The sequence below is a fragment of the Silurus aristotelis genome, assembly GCF_946808225.1.
Source record: "Silurus aristotelis genome assembly, chromosome: 9".
Classification (NCBI taxonomy): Eukaryota; Metazoa; Chordata; class Actinopteri; order Siluriformes; family Siluridae; genus Silurus; species Silurus aristotelis.
In genome coordinates this window covers 21,777,518-21,796,026 of record NC_139582.1, presented here as the reverse complement: position 1 = coordinate 21,796,026, position 18,509 = coordinate 21,777,518, and the positions used below count along the sequence as shown (strand labels likewise).

At 38.6% G+C, this 18,509-nt stretch overlaps 1 protein-coding gene across 8 annotated transcripts in view; it reads left to right on the top strand.

Moving 5' to 3' along the window:
• Positions 1–1,214: 1,214 nt before the first annotated feature.
• The window catches only part of cep170ba (centrosomal protein 170Ba), a 41,223-nt gene continuing 23,928 nt past the window's right edge, over positions 1,215–18,509 (top strand). For 2 of the 8 annotated variants that reach the window (XM_083550416.1, XM_083550413.1), the window contains exons 1-8: positions 1,215–1,547; positions 3,391–3,528; positions 8,867–8,956; positions 10,655–10,735; positions 11,124–11,180; positions 11,379–11,538; positions 16,118–16,228; positions 17,272–17,748. In XM_083550416.1, coding sequence (XP_083406542.1) covers positions 3,424–3,528; positions 8,867–8,956; positions 10,655–10,735; positions 11,124–11,180; positions 11,379–11,538; positions 16,118–16,228; positions 17,272–17,748 — 1,081 coding nt within the window. In that variant the 5' untranslated portion in view covers positions 1,215–1,547; positions 3,391–3,423. Of the gene's footprint in view, positions 2,615–2,661; positions 3,529–8,866; positions 8,957–10,654; positions 10,736–11,121; positions 11,181–11,378; positions 11,539–16,117; positions 16,229–17,271; positions 17,749–18,509 lie in introns of all 8 variants that reach the window. The other 6 variants (XM_083550419.1, XM_083550417.1, XM_083550420.1 and 3 more) reach the window with 5 other exon arrangements.

The window sequence follows — 18,509 nt, the reverse complement described above, 5'->3', positions numbered from 1 at the left end:
TTTGTATAAGATATATTTAATAATAAAAAGGCTAAAGGAAGGAGTTAGTAACTGCATTTACATCAATTGATTGGTTTGTTGACAGTAGTATGGTGGGCTCCCTCTTATCCCAGAGATCCTTCAGTCTGTATTAACTCCTGGCTCGCTCTTTAACTATGTAACAATAAGGATAAAATCCTAATTTAGAAAATATATTCCTTGTTTTAAAAATCCTTATTTTACTCTCCCTGTCACCCCTGTATTCATTCTCTCTCTCATCCTGCTGCTCTACCTCTGGATCGAGTTCTCTTCATTTGGAGAACACTCCACATGAACAACCTGAAGATCCATTAAAGTAATGAGCAAGTTCAAAAGTATGAGGATGGATTTGTACTGTAATTAATATTAAAAGTCTGCTACAGTGGCAAATATAATAGGACTGCAGTATGCACAAACAGTTCTGCATTTAAGCACCCATCACTGAACATTACACAAAGACCATTTGAAACTTAACAATGATGGAACTTCAATGACTGGACATTTGGTGCCACCTAGATGAGGATGGTTTCCCTTTTGAGTCTGGTTCCTCTAAAGGTTTCTTTATCATACCATCTCAGGGGGTTTTTCCTTGCCAGTTTTGCCACTGGCTCACTCATTACAGACAAACTTAAAATAGATAAGATAAGGTATACTTTTATTCGTCCCACAGTAGGGACATTTCTGTGTTACAGCAGCAAAGAAAAGGAAATGTTCATATATATATATATATATATATATATATATATATATATATATATATATATATATATATATATATATATATATATATAAAAAATAAAGAAAAGTCAAAATATAGGCACTAAATTATAGGCACTAACATAGAATATCATAATTTATAACCAATTTATCTCAATAAAGCTGCTTTGAAAGAATATCCATTGTTTATCAAATAAAATTTGAATGTTACTGTTTATATCTTAATACCTTTTTTTTCTTTTTTTTTTTTTAAGAATAACATCACAATGTTGCCGAATGACCACACTGACGTTAGTCTTCACAAAACATTACTGTATTTACAGAAACGTGGCCAATATTCAGTTTAGAATAGTTGTGAACTGTAATTAATCAGTAAGACTTTATAATTTCATAAATAATTCGTATTTCTGACTTCTACAATATTTTATGAAGCTACAGGTTGGTGTTGGATTTTAGAGAAACCTGGCAACCTTAGAAGTCTGCGTGGTGGAGCTGGGAGAACTCGCTGCTCTCTTGTCTGGGAAGGAAGGGAGGGTGTGTGTGTGTGTGTTTGTTTAATACACCTGGATGACAACGACTCTTGGGTTGTACGTTTATTTATTTCATTTACCAAAGAACACGAGCTTAGTGTTGGAGGAAGAAGAGTGTATAAATGAGATCTGAGTGTCAGAGCGGTTGTTGTTGTTGATGCGGTTTTGTGGGAATGTTAAAGTCACACTCGGAGTTTCGGACTTGGAAACGCGTTTGTTCATTTCCTGTTGCTGAACGCGGGGAACAACACACTCTCCCTCCTCCCTGAAAGTTCAGTTTGGGTGAGTATTTAACGTGTGGACACGTTAATCTCGCCTTGGACACGTGAACAGGATGAAGGACGAGCAGGAAGAAAGTGTAGTGTGATCAGTTTCTCTCGGAAAGCTAAGTTTCGCTAGCAGTGTCCGCGAGCCGTCTCTAATACTCCTCTTTAATTTGTATTAATACATTTAATTTTATTTGTTTATTTTCAACAAAATTTTGCTTATGCTGGTTTAATAAATAAAAGAACAGACTCGGAGTGACTTCCTGTGGATTTAGAGCAGATAATCAAATAGGAAAGCAGGATGTTCTCACGCTCGCGCACTCACAGGACAAGTCCGCGTCGTCCTAAACCCTAGTACTCAACACTAAATAGTGTAGAGGGCGGTGACGTCACTCACCTGTGCCGAATGAGAGTTTATAAGTGTTTAAGTGCAGCAGTGTGCGGTTTAGGACACAGCCTGCGACTGCAGCAGGACACTGGGTATGAATGTGACTGCTGATAAAAAATCGAAGTTTGTACTTGGGGTTTATTTTTAGGCCTGGATTACATGTAGGTTCATTAGGAAACTGAATATATTTTTTCTAAATGTGCTAAAAGTTATTTAGTTTGCTAAACCTGCTGGAAAAGTTTACCCTGTTGAGCAGCTGGAAAGTGCTTCTGTGTAGCCACTGCATTCATTTATTGAATTATAAGTAATTACCCTCAGGGATTAATAAAGTGGTCTGTTTATGTATCTATTAGGGCAATTAGGGAATCAGAAAATCGTAAACATTTTTAATGAGAAAGAAATGCAGATCATCAATTGAATGATAGCTGCCCACTTCTGGTGACATGAGTGACAGTTACCATTGGTGACCAGATGTGGGCGTGTCCAGTGACTTTATGCAAATTTGGGGTGATCTGGTACAGCGACTACTGAAAGGAGTGAAGATTGTAGGGTGGATATGATTGTTGTGCGGACCACTGATAAACATTACTATAGCAACAGGTAGGGGGACGCCACTGGACATGTCCACATCTAGTCACGTGGACATGCCCAGCTGAAGTCCACGTTATTGGATATGACCACATCAGTTCAATTTAGTTTTATTTGTAGAGCCTTTTTAATAAAGGACATTGTCCCAGAGCAGCTTCACAGAGATAAATGGGTTATAAAGTATAAGTTCAGTGCCTATAAGTTTGCTTTTTATACTGTTTATTCCTAATGAGTGAGCCAGTGGTAAAAGACGGTATGAAGAAGAAACCTTGGGAGGACCAGAGACTCAAAAGCAAACCCATTATCATCTGGGTGGCACTGAATATCCATTCATTATAGTTTCGTCATTGTTAAGGTGTACTGTTCAGAGATGGGCGTTTAAATGCAGAACTCTTTATGCAAACTGAGGTCCTAAACCATTGTAGCCGACTGTTGATATTAATTACAGTCCAAGTCCATCCTTATAGTTCTTGAAAATAGTCAGATCTTTTCACCAATGGTTCCTCATGCTGCAGAAAGTCATCACTTTTCACTCCATTCTAATGGTTTCTGTTGCTCTGTCACCGAATTGCTGCACATGTGAATGTAGCTTAATAAAGAAACTGGAAAATGACCTGCTACCGGTTTGATTGGCCTGTGGTTCGGCAGATAGTCGGAGCAAGATGAATAGTTTTTATTTGTTTTAAGTCATACAGACTTCATGGTAATCATCTTTACTTTATAGTTTATTATTTCTTTTTGATTAAGAGACTGGATTGACTTTTACAGAGAGAGAACTTGAATGACTTTGCGAGTTTAAGAGCGAAGAGAGTTTTTGTTCCTGCAGTAATTGTAATGAAGTGTTTGTAAAAGTTTTCTCGAACTATTTGTCTTTGCTGTGTAGGATGCCAAAAAGCATTTGATTCAGTGTGTGAAGATGAGTGTGACCTCATGGTTTCTGGTGAGCAGCTCGGGCACACGCCACCGTTTGCCACGAGAGATGATCTTCGTTGGCCGGGAGGACTGCGAGCTGATGCTGCAGGTGACACACACACACACACACACACACACACACACACGTACGATACGATACGATATTTTGAGATACCGTAAGCAAGCCGATATATTGGGTTTATTTCTTATTTTAGGTACAGGTCATATGCAAACCTCAGCAAAAAACAATTATTATTTTTTTATTAATAATTGCACATAGTTATTAAAGACACCAAACTGGGATTGATGATGATTACTGTATTATATTAGTAGTATTGCCATGAGTATGTGGCTTACAGTAGAATCAGGATCAGACTGCTAACTGGAGTCTGGTCACAAGTGTGTGGCAGCACCGGTGCGGACGCTCGTCCATGCGCACACTGCCACTAGGTGCAACAACGAACAGCACATGTTGTTCCTGATCTTTTTAATGCCATTTTTAACATATTGCTGACTAAACAACAAACCGCACATAAACAAAAGAATATATTGCCGTCGGTACAAGTCAAGTCAACGCTGCTACTACTGCCAGTGGAAGTTACACCCAGAATCGTTTTTTTTTCTCAGCAGCCCCAGGAAACAGGTGAATATTAACGGCTACATTAGTGTGGTGCCTGCATGCTAGTAGTTCCTGTCACTGTTTAAGCTCAGAGACAAGAAGACTGCTCTCTATCTAGCAGTCGGGATTTAAACTCGAAACAAATCAACTGCAGTGAATCTTGTATGAATTTTTGTATATATCGATTATGCATTTTTTGCATTTTCGATGCAGCATCGGGCAAACAAAATATCGTGATGCGATACGGGTATCGATTTTTTTTGTTTTTGTTTACACCCCTACCATCTGGTGACCCAGAGCAGATTCAGATTCTCTCTCTCTCTCTCTCTCTCTCTCTCTCTCTCTCTCTCTCTCTCTCTCTCTCTCTCTCTCTCTCTCTCTCTCTCTCTCTCTCTTTTCCTCCCTTCCTCAACCCCTCTTCATTTCCCTTTTTTGTTTACACCCCTAACGTCTGGTGACCCTTGTGAATCAGAGCAGTCGTTATTGGTGTACCTCCCCATTATTAAAGCCATTATATTGATTATTGAGTATAGTGATCAGTCTCCTCACCTTATCACTTTTATTGTTCATCCGAACCTCAAAAAACGAGTCTGTACTCTGAATGGAAAGTTTGGCAGCAGAAAGCCTTATGTATGTGATAAATGAAGCAAATCTGTAAATAATACTCAAGTGAGATTTGTTTAACAGATAAATGCCCTCGGACTTAAAAAAATGATGACCTTTCCTGCAGTTTCTCAGTTGCCAGAGAGCGTGAAAGTTTACACGTGAGGATAAATCATAGATAAAAATTGTGCTTGAAACCTGACAATGAATCACTGGCTGTCAAAATGAAAAGGTTGAAGAAGGTCAGGTGTCCGCAAACTTTTTGTCCATGTGTATGTCAGAGTGGGACGACACATAAGTTTGTGAAACAGAAAACAAAAAGAATTGACACAGTAAAAAAAAAATTAATCGAAATGGCTGGTTTTATTTTAATTCTGTGAACAAACAAACAGCCTGTGTCCCTGAGTTATAATGACATCACTCATTCAGTGCCTCTCAAATCCAAAAGCACTGCAGAGCAAGTTATCATGATGCTTGTCTTGACTGTATCTGGATCTGGCGCCACAGAAAAAGTGACACACACACACACACACACACACACACACACACACACACACACACACACACACACACACATACATGTGTTTTTAGGACACAGCTTGGTTTAGTAGATTTGTGTACAGCAAGACTTGCTGACTGATGTACCAGATCATTTCCATACTTAAAAATGTATAATATTTGTATTGGGTTAAAGTACTTTGAAAAATGTTTTGTCTGTTTAATTATACGGTTTGTCTGATGTTCGTCCTGGAGGTTGTGATTGCGCTTCATTATTCATAAACATTGAGCAGAACTTCCAGCATGTCAGCATTTTTACTGCAGTGGCCTGATAGCAGCGATTTGCAACTCTCTCTCGCTCTCTTTCTCTCTCTCTCTCTCTCTCTTGCTCTCTCTCTCGCTTTCTCTCTCTCGCTCTCTCGCTCTCTCTCGCTCTCTTTCTCGCTTTCTCTCTTTCGCTCTCGCGCTCTCTCTCGCTCTCTCTCGCTCTCTCTCTCGCTCTCTCTCTCGCTCTCTCTCTCGCTCTCTCTCTCGCTCTCTCTCTCTCTCGCTCTCGCTCTCGCTCTCTCTCTCGCTCTCGCTCTCTCTCTCTCTCTCTCTCTCTCTCTCTCTCTCTATCTCTCTCTCTCTCTCTCTATCTCTCCCTCCCTTAACCCCTCTTCCTTTCCCTTGTCTATGTAGGCCACTGGAAATCGCTCTGGCTTTTAAACTGTTTATTCATTTCACTTTTTTCTGCGGTTAGTTTATAATGCTTTCTTCACCACATAGGTTTAGCTGAATAAAAAAAAAAACACTATCCCAGTATGTCTGCATTCATGATCTCAATAATACAAAAACCTCAACTCTCAGCCTGTGATCTTTTTGCATAAATGCTCAGTCACTCATTTGTTCGTATCATGCCTCCTAACCATAAGCTTTCGATTGTGCCAAGCAATGTCAACATAGGAAACAATGCATCCAAAACTCTAATAGCAACTGTGGTTCAGAGAACTGAAACATGAAGCTCCTGTTTGTTTTTAATGAGCGGTCTGGAACGTCTCAATTGAGGATTGTTTAGGCTAAGTCGCTGCACTTTTTCAGATATGCAGGCATACTGTGGCTATTTAAAAAGAAAAATAGCTTACCTCACTATTGCATATGACAAAACATGGATAGCTCTTAATGCCAAACTGTTTTTGACACAAAACCTACAGTGTGGCAGCTGAATAAAGAGAAATATTTCCGATGATTAAAAACACAAATTCAAATAGATCATGTTGTGGAGTCCAGATTTAAATCTTACTGAAAAACCTGTAGATTGGATTGAAAAGTGTGTGTGCTAAGAAGTGTGTGCTCACAGCGTGATAAATCTGGAGCATTTGTAAAGAGAAACATGTCATTTATACATTATTACATGCAAAAGATGCTCTAAGGAAGGATTAGTTATGGAGTGTGCACACTTATATGTCCAGGTTATTCTAAGTGTCCTTCCTTTTTTATTTTCCCTGAAATATTTCTGTAGGTTCGAACTTGAATTGTGTTTGGTTTTTACCGCAGTGGAAGCACAATACAATGTAGGGCAGCACTAAATGCCAGAAAGCTTCTATTCATTGCCTTGTTCTGCTTTTGAAAGTGCAGGACAATAAGCGAGTAGCAGAAATTTGAGGATGTTTCAGTGCTCGGAGTTCTTCCCTGGCTTTGGATTCAAACTCACAGAGGCGTCTTTGATGAGCTCTAACGAGGCAGCAAATGAGTTTGGCTAAAGAGCGCAGCTTCCCCCCGATGTGTGGAAGATAAGGATATGAAAGATAACGCGAATAAAAGCCTGTCTGTAGTTGTGCTTTCCTCCAGATATTTGCTGATCGTTTGATCCCTTTGTTGCAAATTCAATAAGGAATTGATTTTGATTTAGTCATAAATGGTTTCTGGTTTTGTGTAATCACCTGCTGGGTTAAAAAAAAATTGTGTTTTTGCTACACATAGATAATGGAGTGGTGTATGTAAAGGTTGCATAAAATTATCTGGAAAAGCAACAAGCATGACCTGTGAAAGCACTTCCAGATTAACACCACAAACTCTGGACAGATAAGCAACAGCAAAATAAACACTCGTCTTCAAGCATTCTGTTTTCATTCTCGACCTTTGTTTGGCTTGCTGTAATCAAGCCTTGATGTCATTTGGCCAATCAGACAAGAGAGAGGTAATGAAAACCCTCGTTTCCGATGTAACTAGCTCTATAGCTTCTTTAGTTTCTGGTCTGAAAATAACGTACGAGTGGATATGAATGAATGCATAGCAACAGAGGATCTGCAACAGAGGTGGTGATGTGTGTTCAGAAAGCTCGAGCTGCTGAGATTTCTTGCACAAAATCAAATATGCCGTGTATACAAGTCTGTTTACACTGTGTTGTGTATAAAGATAAGAACCCTCACCACCCAGCCTCCATAGATTTCCACTAGACTTTTTTTTTTAAGTGGTTTGTTCTGGTCTGTTTTTGCTGTATTTATGGTTATATGTGAATACTGCTAGTTTAGTCCTGCACTTTACATTGGGATCAGTAAAGTCTCTCTCTATACAAATATCTATCTATAGCTGATACCAGTTCTTAATTTTACAGTTATTGGCTCTGCTAGACTTTATTGTTTTTTCCAACAATGTGGTTCTTCTTCAATTTGTTACCATTAATTTGGAACACTTTTCTAGCATGTTTTAAGATTTGACAATTACAAAAGTGATTCATGAGGACGTGGTGTGCCGAGGCTCAAGATCTTAAATGGCTCTCACAGAAGCCCTGACCTCAACCTTAAAACAAAGCTTTGGGATGAACTGGAACATCAGAACTTGCTCAACACCAGTGCTTGACCTCTAATGCTGTTGTGACTAAATGATCACAAATCCCCACAGCCACTCTCTAACATTTAGTGAAAAGCCTTCCCAGAAGAATGGAGGTTACAGTAACTACAAAAGCAGGACTAAATCTGGAATGTTACCACAAAGTTGAAGGCACAAAAAATTCTGCACTTCACTAACTGTTTATGAATGAGCACAAATCTCTAAAAGCACACTCCCAAGACTTTCCTGAAGAGTGGAGGGTATTATAACAGCAAGTAAGGATTAAATGTGGAATGAGAGGTTAAATAATCACATAAAAAACTTATGGTCAGGTGTCCACAAGCTTGTATAGTCTGTATAGTAAATATATATAGTTGGGGAAATTATGATTTGATCTTACAAAGAAATAAACGATCAAGAATTTTGATGGTAGGTTTATTTTAACAGAAAGAGAATCTAATAAACAAATTCTGACTACCACAGACCCAAATTAATTTCTTTGAGAAAAAACTCCTCCCACATTCCAGCTTTGTGCAGGTCTACAACCTCGTCCCTGACGTCCTTTGACAGGTCTTTTGCCCATGGTGGTGAAGAGGTTTGAATTGAAGAGGTCGATTCTGTGACTGGTGACTTTTATACACATAACGAGTTGATATTAGGAGCACTTTCTTAATGGTACAGGAGTAATTTTGGTGTGTGGTGGTCAGGGTGCTTGCTGGTTGGTAGAGGATCAAATCAAATGTTTTCCTCTCTCTGTTAAAATAAACCTACCATATAAATTCTAGACTGTTGTGAGGGGTTAAATTTGACAAAATCAGCAGGGGATCAAATAATTCTTTCCCCCACTGTAGAATGTCATTTCTTACTTTTTTTCAAGTTTTTCAAGCGTTGTGTGTGGCATGTTCTTGTTTTATAGTCTCGTAGTGTGGACAAGCAGCATGCTGTGATCAACTACGACCCAACCACAGACGAGCACCTTGTTAAAGACCTGGGCAGTCTTAACGGGGTGAGTTTGCAGTGGATCAGCATTTTTAGCTAAACTTTTAACCATTGCTTAGATGTGAGGTGATTGCAGTACAATCACTTTATCCTTCCATTCCTTATATTCTTTCTTTTCTTCTCCTTCTTCATATCCTCCTTCCTTCTATTTCTTCTTCATATGATCCCTGTTCTGCTTCCTCTTCATTTTCATTGTGCAGATAATGAAAATAATTTTATTACAGTGAGCAAATAATAAAACCAACCCTGGATGCTAGTAAACTGAAACTATTCCACCTAATGTATATGAATAAAACAAATTTGTTCTGTCTAACTATCCATTTGTCTTTACCTTTTTTTTTTTTTAAATGCACATTACCTTTTGGATTTCAGGCTTCTAACTGTTTTATTCTTTCAGACTTTTTAAAGTCTTTGTCAAGCCAACATCAGGTTTTGTTATTGTTTGCCCCATAATCTATTACTCCTGCAATAATTAGTCTGGCAAGGAAAACCATTGGTTGTTCGAACAACATCGACCTCATCGATGATCAAATTACCGACAGTCAGTTGATGAGATTTGCAAGAGAGCAGCTTCAAGGTGCATAAAGCACATTACATTTATACCTAAATTCCAAGTTCAGCTTGGAAAGTCAGTAATACGTGGTTTTTTTTGTTGTTTTTTTTTCTTCCCGTTATCTTGTTGTTGAACCTGCCTGACCTCAGAGCTGCTAAAAACAACACAGACGAGCTATCTGTATGTGGCCTGTGTTAGTGATTTGTTTACCAGTGTTACTCGTTACTTCAGAAACGTTGTGCGCAGTATTTTATCTATGTGCCTGAAGTAGCTCATGATTGATTGATCAGTGCTGAGTGATTAGTAGGTGGTAGAAATAAAGTTGATTTAAACGTCTTTTAGCACCTGCAATAATTGAAAAACAATTAAATGAAAATTTAAATTTGCATCTGAAGGCATCCTAGAAAATTGGGTGCCTCCAAGTTTGTAGTAAAAGTTTAGAGAAAAAAACACATACGCTGCAAAAGTCAGGTGTCCCACTATTTATGGCCATATTGTGTGTGTGTGTGTGTGTGTGTGTGTGTGTGTGTGTGTGTGTGTGTAAATGTAAATATATATATATATATATATATATATATATATATATATATATATATATATATATATATATATATATATTTTTTTTACATTTACATTTTTCAATTAGAAATAATTGCTATATATAAATTTTTTTTATTTTTATTTAGCAATTATTTCTACTTTTAAGAGTAAAACAGCATGCATACCTTTTTATAAAAGACACAGTAGTAAGCAGCTGAAGGTTTCTTTCTAGTCAGCAGTAGACATTGAGCTTTTTGATTTGCATTTATTTTCTTCTGACTGACATTTTTTAACTGACACATTGCTATTAACACCTTGATGATTAAACTTTCACTGAAAAGGTCCTGAGGCATCTCTATCAATTTTTACACACCCCAACGTCTAGTATGCATGAAACCTGCCAAGGCTTCATTATTACCTCACCTACTGCTACTGTTACATCTGATTCCTGCATGTCTACACATTTCGTTGTCAAGTAAATAAAAAAATCAGCCAATTTATTTTTCACACACTGTGAATTCACACAAACCATCAGTGACCGAACATGTAAACCAAACATGCGTTTATTCCACATCTTTGTGCACGCGTTCTCTTTCCCTTCCTGTTCTGCAGACATTTGTGAACGATCTTCGCATTCCTGACCAGACCTACATCACCCTGAAGCTCTCAGATGTTGTTCGCTTTGGATATGATATCCTTTTGCAGCTGCTCTCACCCAGAAAGATTTTTTTTGTTTCTAACATTAAGCTTCTCTTTTATATTATTTTAATGCTAACCTAAGAAAATCCCTTCATGTGGTTGTATGCTATGTGTGGGGGAAAAAAAAAGTTTGCGCATGCAAGAAATTGTGTTTTGACAATCGCAAGTGTAGCACCTTTCTTGTTAATGAGGCAGATTTAATATGCTGCACAGTACAGGACAAGATTTAGCAAGACAGCTTTATTCTGTAAAAGTCAGGATATACACAGTGTCATGGAAAAATGCTTATGTTTTTAATTTAAAGTTATGCGTGAATGCTGTACTTTGCTGACGCATGCTGTGGACTTCATATGACTGAGTAATACCTTAACTCTCCTCACATTCTCATGTTTATATCATGGAGCGAAGTCAACACAAAGTCCCAGAGGAGGCTCTTAAGGTATGTAAGTGCATGATGTACCAATATGTTTGTGTAATTGCTAAATGCTGCTTGTTGTCAATCCAGTTTACTTCACTTCCTGTAGTTCTAGATCATGTTTAGGGAGGAGTGTTTGTGTGCGCCTTTGTTTTTCCAATTTCATACGAAGCACAATGCCATGCACATAAATGAGCTGGTTTTGTGTTTTCTGGGTGTCAGCATGAGAAGTACACGAGTCAGCTGCAGGTGGGCGTAAATCCTCTGGAGCTCGGGAAGGCCGAGCAGGCAGACGAGAAGAACAGCACTGCAGACCTGCAGCATTCCAGACAGGACAAGAGCGAGCGCAAATCCAATATCGGTACCATCAACTGCCCTAACGGTATACTCTGTTTTTTGCCCTTGATCTGCTTATCAATACAAACTCATGATTTGCTATATATTCATAATATTGCTATATATTCATAATATTGTATTAAAAGTTGAGAAATGCCAAACAGTTCAACTTTTCGTGTCCTGAAAGAAGCACAAACACACATTGAATATGTTTATTGAAATATTTGTGCTGTGCTCAGTGATTCTGCTGGAATGATGGAATTTGTTTATAGTGACACTGGTCAAATCCCTATAATGGTTTTTAAATAGAACTGTGTGCAGTTATTTCAGTATATAGTGTGCAACGCTGTGTTGTGTTGCATCTATTAAAATCCTGTGGTATATCTACATTATAAAATGTCTTTCCCGAGGAGATGAACTGGAATGCTGACTGCACCCCTCGGCCTCCTCACTTAACCTCAGCGTCTAAATTTACTTAAGTGCTTGTGGCTGAATGAGCACAAATTCCCACAGCCAAAATTTCGTAGAAAGAAGAGTAAAGGGACTACGTTTGGAGTTTCAGCAAGCATATATTAGTATTATGGTCAGGTGTCCACATAAACTATATGGGCAAAAGTACTGGGATTCCTGACTTTTCGAGCCAAATGTGGTCCTTCCCCAAAATATTTGCCACAAAGTTGGAAGCACACAATTGTATAGGAGGTTTTGGATGTGGTTGGATTAAATTTACCCTTTACTTGGACTAGCATGACTATACTCTTGTGCATGTGAGCTTCTTAAAGATAAGGTTTTCATGAGTTGGAGTGGAAGATGTCTGCTTTGACATCAACCCCATTGAACACCTTTGGGATGAATAGGAGCACTGATTGCTAATTGCACCCCAATATGACTATTACATCATTTTTGCCTTATACACACATATACATACACATATACATACATACATACATACATACACACATTTACTGGCCACTTTATTAGGTACACCTGTTCAACTGCTCGCTAACGCAAATTTCTAATTAGCCAATCACATGGCAGCAACTCAATGCATTTAGGCATGTAGACATGGTCAAGACGATCTGCTGCAGTTCAAACCGAGCGGCAGAATGGGGAAGAAAAGTGATTTAAGCCTGGTCTGAGTATTTCAGAAACTGCTGAACTACTGGGATTTTCATGCACAACCATCTCTAGGGTTTACAGAGAATGGTCCGAAAAAGAGAAAATATCCAGTAAACGGCAGTTCTGTGGGCGCAAATGCCTTGTTGATGCTAGAGGTCAGAGGAGAATGGCCAGACTGGTTCGAGCTGATAGAAAGGCAACAGTAACTTAACCACTCGTTACAACCGAGGTATGCAAAAGAGCATATCTAAACGCACAACACATCGAACCTTGAGGCGAATGGGCTACAGCAGCAGAAGACTACACCGGGTGCCACTCCTGACAGCTAAAAACAGGAAACTGAGGCTACAATTCGCACAGGCTCACCAAAATTGGACAATAGAAGATTGGAAAAACGTTGCCTGGTCCGATGAATCTCGATTTCTGCTGCGACATTCAGATGGTAGGGTCAGAATTTGCCGTCAACAACATGAAAGCATGGATCCATCCTGCCTTGTATCAACGGTTTAGGCTGGTGGTGGTGGTGTAATGGTGTGGGGGATATTTTCTTGGCACACTTTGGGCCCATTAGTACCAATTGAGCATCGTGTCAACGCCACAGCCTACCTGAGTATTGTTGCTGACCATGTCCATCCCTTTATGACCACAGTGTACCCATCTTCTGATGGCTACTTCCAGCAGGATAACGCGCTATGTCATAAAGTGCGAATCATCTCAAACTGGTTTCTTGAACATGACAATGAGTTCACTGTACTCAAATGGCCTCCACAGTCACCAGATGTCAATCCAATAGAGCACCTTTGGGATGTGGTGGAACGGGAGATTCACATCATGGATGTGCAGCCGACAAATCTGCAGCAACTGCGTGATGCTATCATGTCAATATTAGGGATGCACCGAATATTCGGCCACCGAAAATTTTCGGCCGAAAATGGCCCAAAAGTGCATTTTCGGTTTTCGCCCGAAAGACTTTGATCACCAAATAAACACAGCCGAAACAGTTTGTTGTGATGACGCAAACAGAAACCTCGCCTGCACTTGCTTGTCTAAAACAACATGTCTGCGGTGTGGACGTGTTTCAGTATATCTGAGAAAGACCCACGGATAGCGATTTGCAAATCATGTAATGCCGAAATTTCGTCTGCAAAGACTTTCTCCACGTCGGGTTTAATTTATCACCTGAAATCCAAACATCCCGATCGCTATGCTGAATATGAGAGAAACGCGGCACAGAAAAGCAAAACCCCTCCGAGCACACGCACTCCGTCTGTGGTGGACGTTTTTGAAAAGGCAGGAAGTTTCCCAGTGATGGTGTTGTATTGTATCTTTAAGCAGTTGCACTTGTTCTGAATGCACTTTGTTTTTATGAAAGAACATATTTAATTTTACAACGTTTCAGCAGGCCAGAGGGCCTGTACATTATTATTTAATGTACACATGAGTGCATTTAAGTTAAACATTTAAGTTTGAATTGTTTATTTTATCCTGTGCATTGTTGCAATGTGCTATAAATGAATATTTTCATAATTTGTAATTGATTTATTCTTTGAAATATTTAATATTAATTTCTGCAATTGAAATGCCTTGATTTTAGTAAGTTTAGTACACAGTCATAGACATAAATGCAATGGTAATAATAATTGGCATAATTTCTTTCGGTGTTTCGGTTTTCGGCCTTGCTTTCCTCTTTTTCGGTTTGCGGTTTCGGCCCAGAATTTTCATTTCGGTGCATCCCTAGTCAATATGGACCAAAATCTCTGAGGAATGTTTCCAGTACCTTGTAGAATCTATGCCACGAAGGATTAAGGCAGTCCAACCCAGTACTAGTAAGGTGTACCTAATAAACTGGCCTGTTTGTGTATAGTGTAAGGGACTGATAACTTGGTTATAATTTCCTTATATTTTGTCTGAACATTGTTCTGGATGTATGTAAGTGTGTAAAGCACTGTAATGTTCCAACATTAGATTTAAGTCCAGACAAAACAACAAGTATGAGGCTACAGTGCAGAATGTAATTCTAATGGTATTTAGTTTTTTTGGACTCATTGCTTGTTTTTTTGTAATCTCGGTTAGCATTGGACAAGAAGAACACTAAAATAGCTTGTCTTTATTTTTCAGCGAGCATTTTTCTATCAAGAGAATGTAATGGGTATAGCTCATGCACACAGTGATTATAGTTGTTTCCCCATCCCATGTCCTTCCTTCCTTTTAATCCTTTAATTATTTTCTTTTCCACTGAAAAGCTAGTCAGCTGTGTCTGCTATCCTCACACTTATAAATGTGATGTCTGCATGACGATACTAATGCTGAACTTTATGAACTTAGTGCAGTAGAACACTTCCCTGTGACATTTGGATTCGGTTATGTCGATTTGTTTAGTATCCCCCTGTCATATTTCCTACCTTTCGGAAGAAAAACAGGTTGTTTCTCTTCCTTTTTTGTGTGTTTGTGGCAGCATTTTGAGGGAAAACCCTTCACATAGTGTAAATTTGCTATCTCTACTATAAGTACGAAGTTTGAAAAATGATACAACTGCAATGTATTTCTTTATTGCATCTCAACTGGAAGTAACAATGTCCATAAATGAAAAGAGAGAAAATGACATTTTGATTGCAGTGCACAAGCATCTCTTTTGTTAGCAGCCTGACATATCTTCTTTTTTATGAAGATATCAGCAAAGCAGTCAGCGAAGCATTTCACTGTTGTATGTTTAGGCAAAAGTATTCATAAATTACTTAATTTTCAGGTGTGACGGCATGCTATAGAGAGAAAAAAACAAACACATTTTTGACTAATTTTCTACTATATTTACATGTAACACACACAGTGTGTAACACTCTCAGTTCCTCTTTTTCTGTATCAATGTCACACACTCTCCCTATCAGTCTATTAGGACACACACACACACACACACACACACACACACACACACACACACACACACACACACACACACACACACACACACACACAATTTTCCCAATCAGTATAGACTCTGACTTTCTGTATTTTTCCTAACAACACTTTTCCATCTGACTTTCTGCTCAAATTTGATATTTGTCTTTTCTGCCATTACTTCCCCCCCCCCCCCCATTTGCCTTTTAACATCAAACTATCTACAAGCCAATGAAAGCGTTACAAACTTTTCAGAGCGGCATTGTCAGGCCAAAGTTTGTCATGATGATCTTTACCTGTCTGGTAATTGTTTTTTGTAAGCTGTTTGTTGATGTCTCTACATGTGTAGATATCACATTCCCTTTCAATTGTCTTTTTGTTGAAATATACGATTGTGCACCTCCAACATTGTGGTAAAAGTTTGAGGAGGAACCACGTACGGCTGGAAAAGTCATGTTTCCTAATAATTGTGTAGTGAAGATGTTGGTGCAACCTGTTATAAGCGAAATAGGAGTTTTAATTTTTATTTTTTTTTATTTGAAATTTGTGTTGAAGGTTTCTATATTGCTTTCCCTCGCATTTTCTTTATCACTTTTTTCTTTCACTCACAGAGCCACCGGTCTTCAAGCCCACTCCTTTATACGGCCAGCCCTCTTGGTGGGGTGAAGACGAAGATCACAAGGGTGAACACTGTGAATCAGGCAGCAATCACAGTAATGCAGGTCTGTAACTTTCTAACTATACAGCAAAGCTTTCACATTGTAATAGCATTGCTGCTATTGTGTCCATTTTGGTTTATAACACTGACATAACTGCCCTCTAGAAAAACACAGGGGTGAAAAGAAAGGCTTATTGACTAAGGACTGTTCTGTTAACAGCAAAGCCACAGTCTTGTGAGGGATTAGCAGCCGTCTAAGCTGCAGCTGAATGAGAGGGGGATTGTTTCTTTCTGAGGCAGGATTCAAATCTGCCTTCTCTGGTTTTATAGGACACTCTCTTTCTCATGCATTTCTCAAAGAGTGTGTAGTACATTCTGTGACCCAGCCATGGATTTGAACAATCAAACTGCAAGATCTGCATTACTATTATACATTATATGTATTATATACACCTGAAATACAGGTTAGGCTTTGGAAAAGATTACAGTCTGCATTGATTTACTGTATGCCCAAAAGTATTTGGACACCTGACCATCATAGTCCTGTGCGTGCGTGCCTTTTTTGCCACAAAGATGGAAGCATATGATGTCTCTCCCAACTTCAGTGTCTGAACTCACTAATGCTCTTTCGGATGAATGGACAAATCCACACCTCCCATGTGATATCTAATGGAAAGCCTTTCCAGAAGGTTATAGAAACCTGGAATAAGAAGATATAAATGCGATACTTAGGTGTCAACATACTTTTGGCTATATTGTGTATTTAATTGAATTCATTTTAGTTTGTATAGTGCTTATAACAATGGACTTGACTTGACTTGACATTGTCCCAATGCATCTTCAAAGATATAAAAGGGTTATAAAGTTAAAATTTAGAAGTTTATTGCCTATAAGTTTGTTCTTGATAAGTTTATGCCTAATGAGTGCGCCAGCGGCAACTGTGGCAAGCGAGAGAGAAATACGGATTATTCTTATTTGGGCAACTTCTGTCTAATTTCAGTTCTGTGTAAATATACATGTATATTTTTATAATAAATTAGCACTGGATTACAATATAAAGTATACTAGGTCTGTGCATGATCTTTATATGTTAATGTCTTTCCACAGAGAAACAGAAGGAAGGCTCCAGACAAGAGGCTAATGGACCCCCCTCTGAACAACATGGAAAGACCATTTACTCCAATCGAAGGGATGCAAACTACTTTGAAATTACCACCAAGGAATTGCTATCAAGGCCTATAACTACCGAGCAAGAGGTCCAGGTGATCCCAACAAAAGACACAGTCAATAAAGTGCCATCAACACCCCCTGTAGTGCAGAGCCATGCCTCCTTCACCATTGAGTTTGATGATTGCACTCCCGGAAAGATTAAAATCAAAGACCACGTCACGAAATTCTCCTTCCGCCAACGCAAGCACCCCAGCAAAGAGTCACTTGGTACTCCAACAGAGGTGATGTCATCAGTGAGCAAGGTGGCTGATTGGCTGGTGCAGACTGACACAAGCATGATAAGTAGAAATTTCCAGTCAGATGATCTTTACACCACCAAGAGTGACCTTTCCATGAACAAAAACACTCTGAAAGGTAAGTCACAATACTGTTAAAAGTTAAATTGAAATTGTTGAAATTTTGGAAATTTGCTTTTAATGTCTATTTAGAACAGCAGTGAGGGACAATGAATAAAAAAATTAATAAATAAAACACCCTTGGGTGCATTTATTTTTTTATCTAAAATGTGTGTCAGCAACATGCATCAAATATGCAGACTGAAGATCTAAAAATACACCAAAAAAAATACCCAACTGAATGCATGATGGTAGTAGGTGAGTTTACACTTATCAGTCAGGATGCAAGAAGTAGATGACAATGCTTAGGTGATCCACAGTGGTTGGTTATGTAAATTAAAGAGCATCAGACACACCTGGGCTGATCAACCACCCTGCTTGTCATGAGAGCCTTAAACATTGGCACTTGGACAAATCTCACTCACTCATTTGTTACTTTTTAGTAAGTGCTTTATCTTAATCAGGGTTGTGGGGAATGGGTCACAATTCCCGCACAAAGCAATTTCAGATGCACGTGTATATATACAGTCCATGACAAAAGTCTTGTCGCTTGTGTACAAATTGACCTGAAGTGCCGCTGAAATATATTTCTAATCAAGATTTTTTTTTTCATTTGAATCACAACAGCTTTTGTAATAATGTTTCAGTGCAAAACAAAACTGTCAAAAAGTATTCTAATATTCACAGCTTGGTAAAGCCCATTGAGTCAGTTTTTTGCAAAGACATAAGTGTTGTCGCCTTGTCATATGAGCTTCACCTGTGACTAATAATGGATCAATT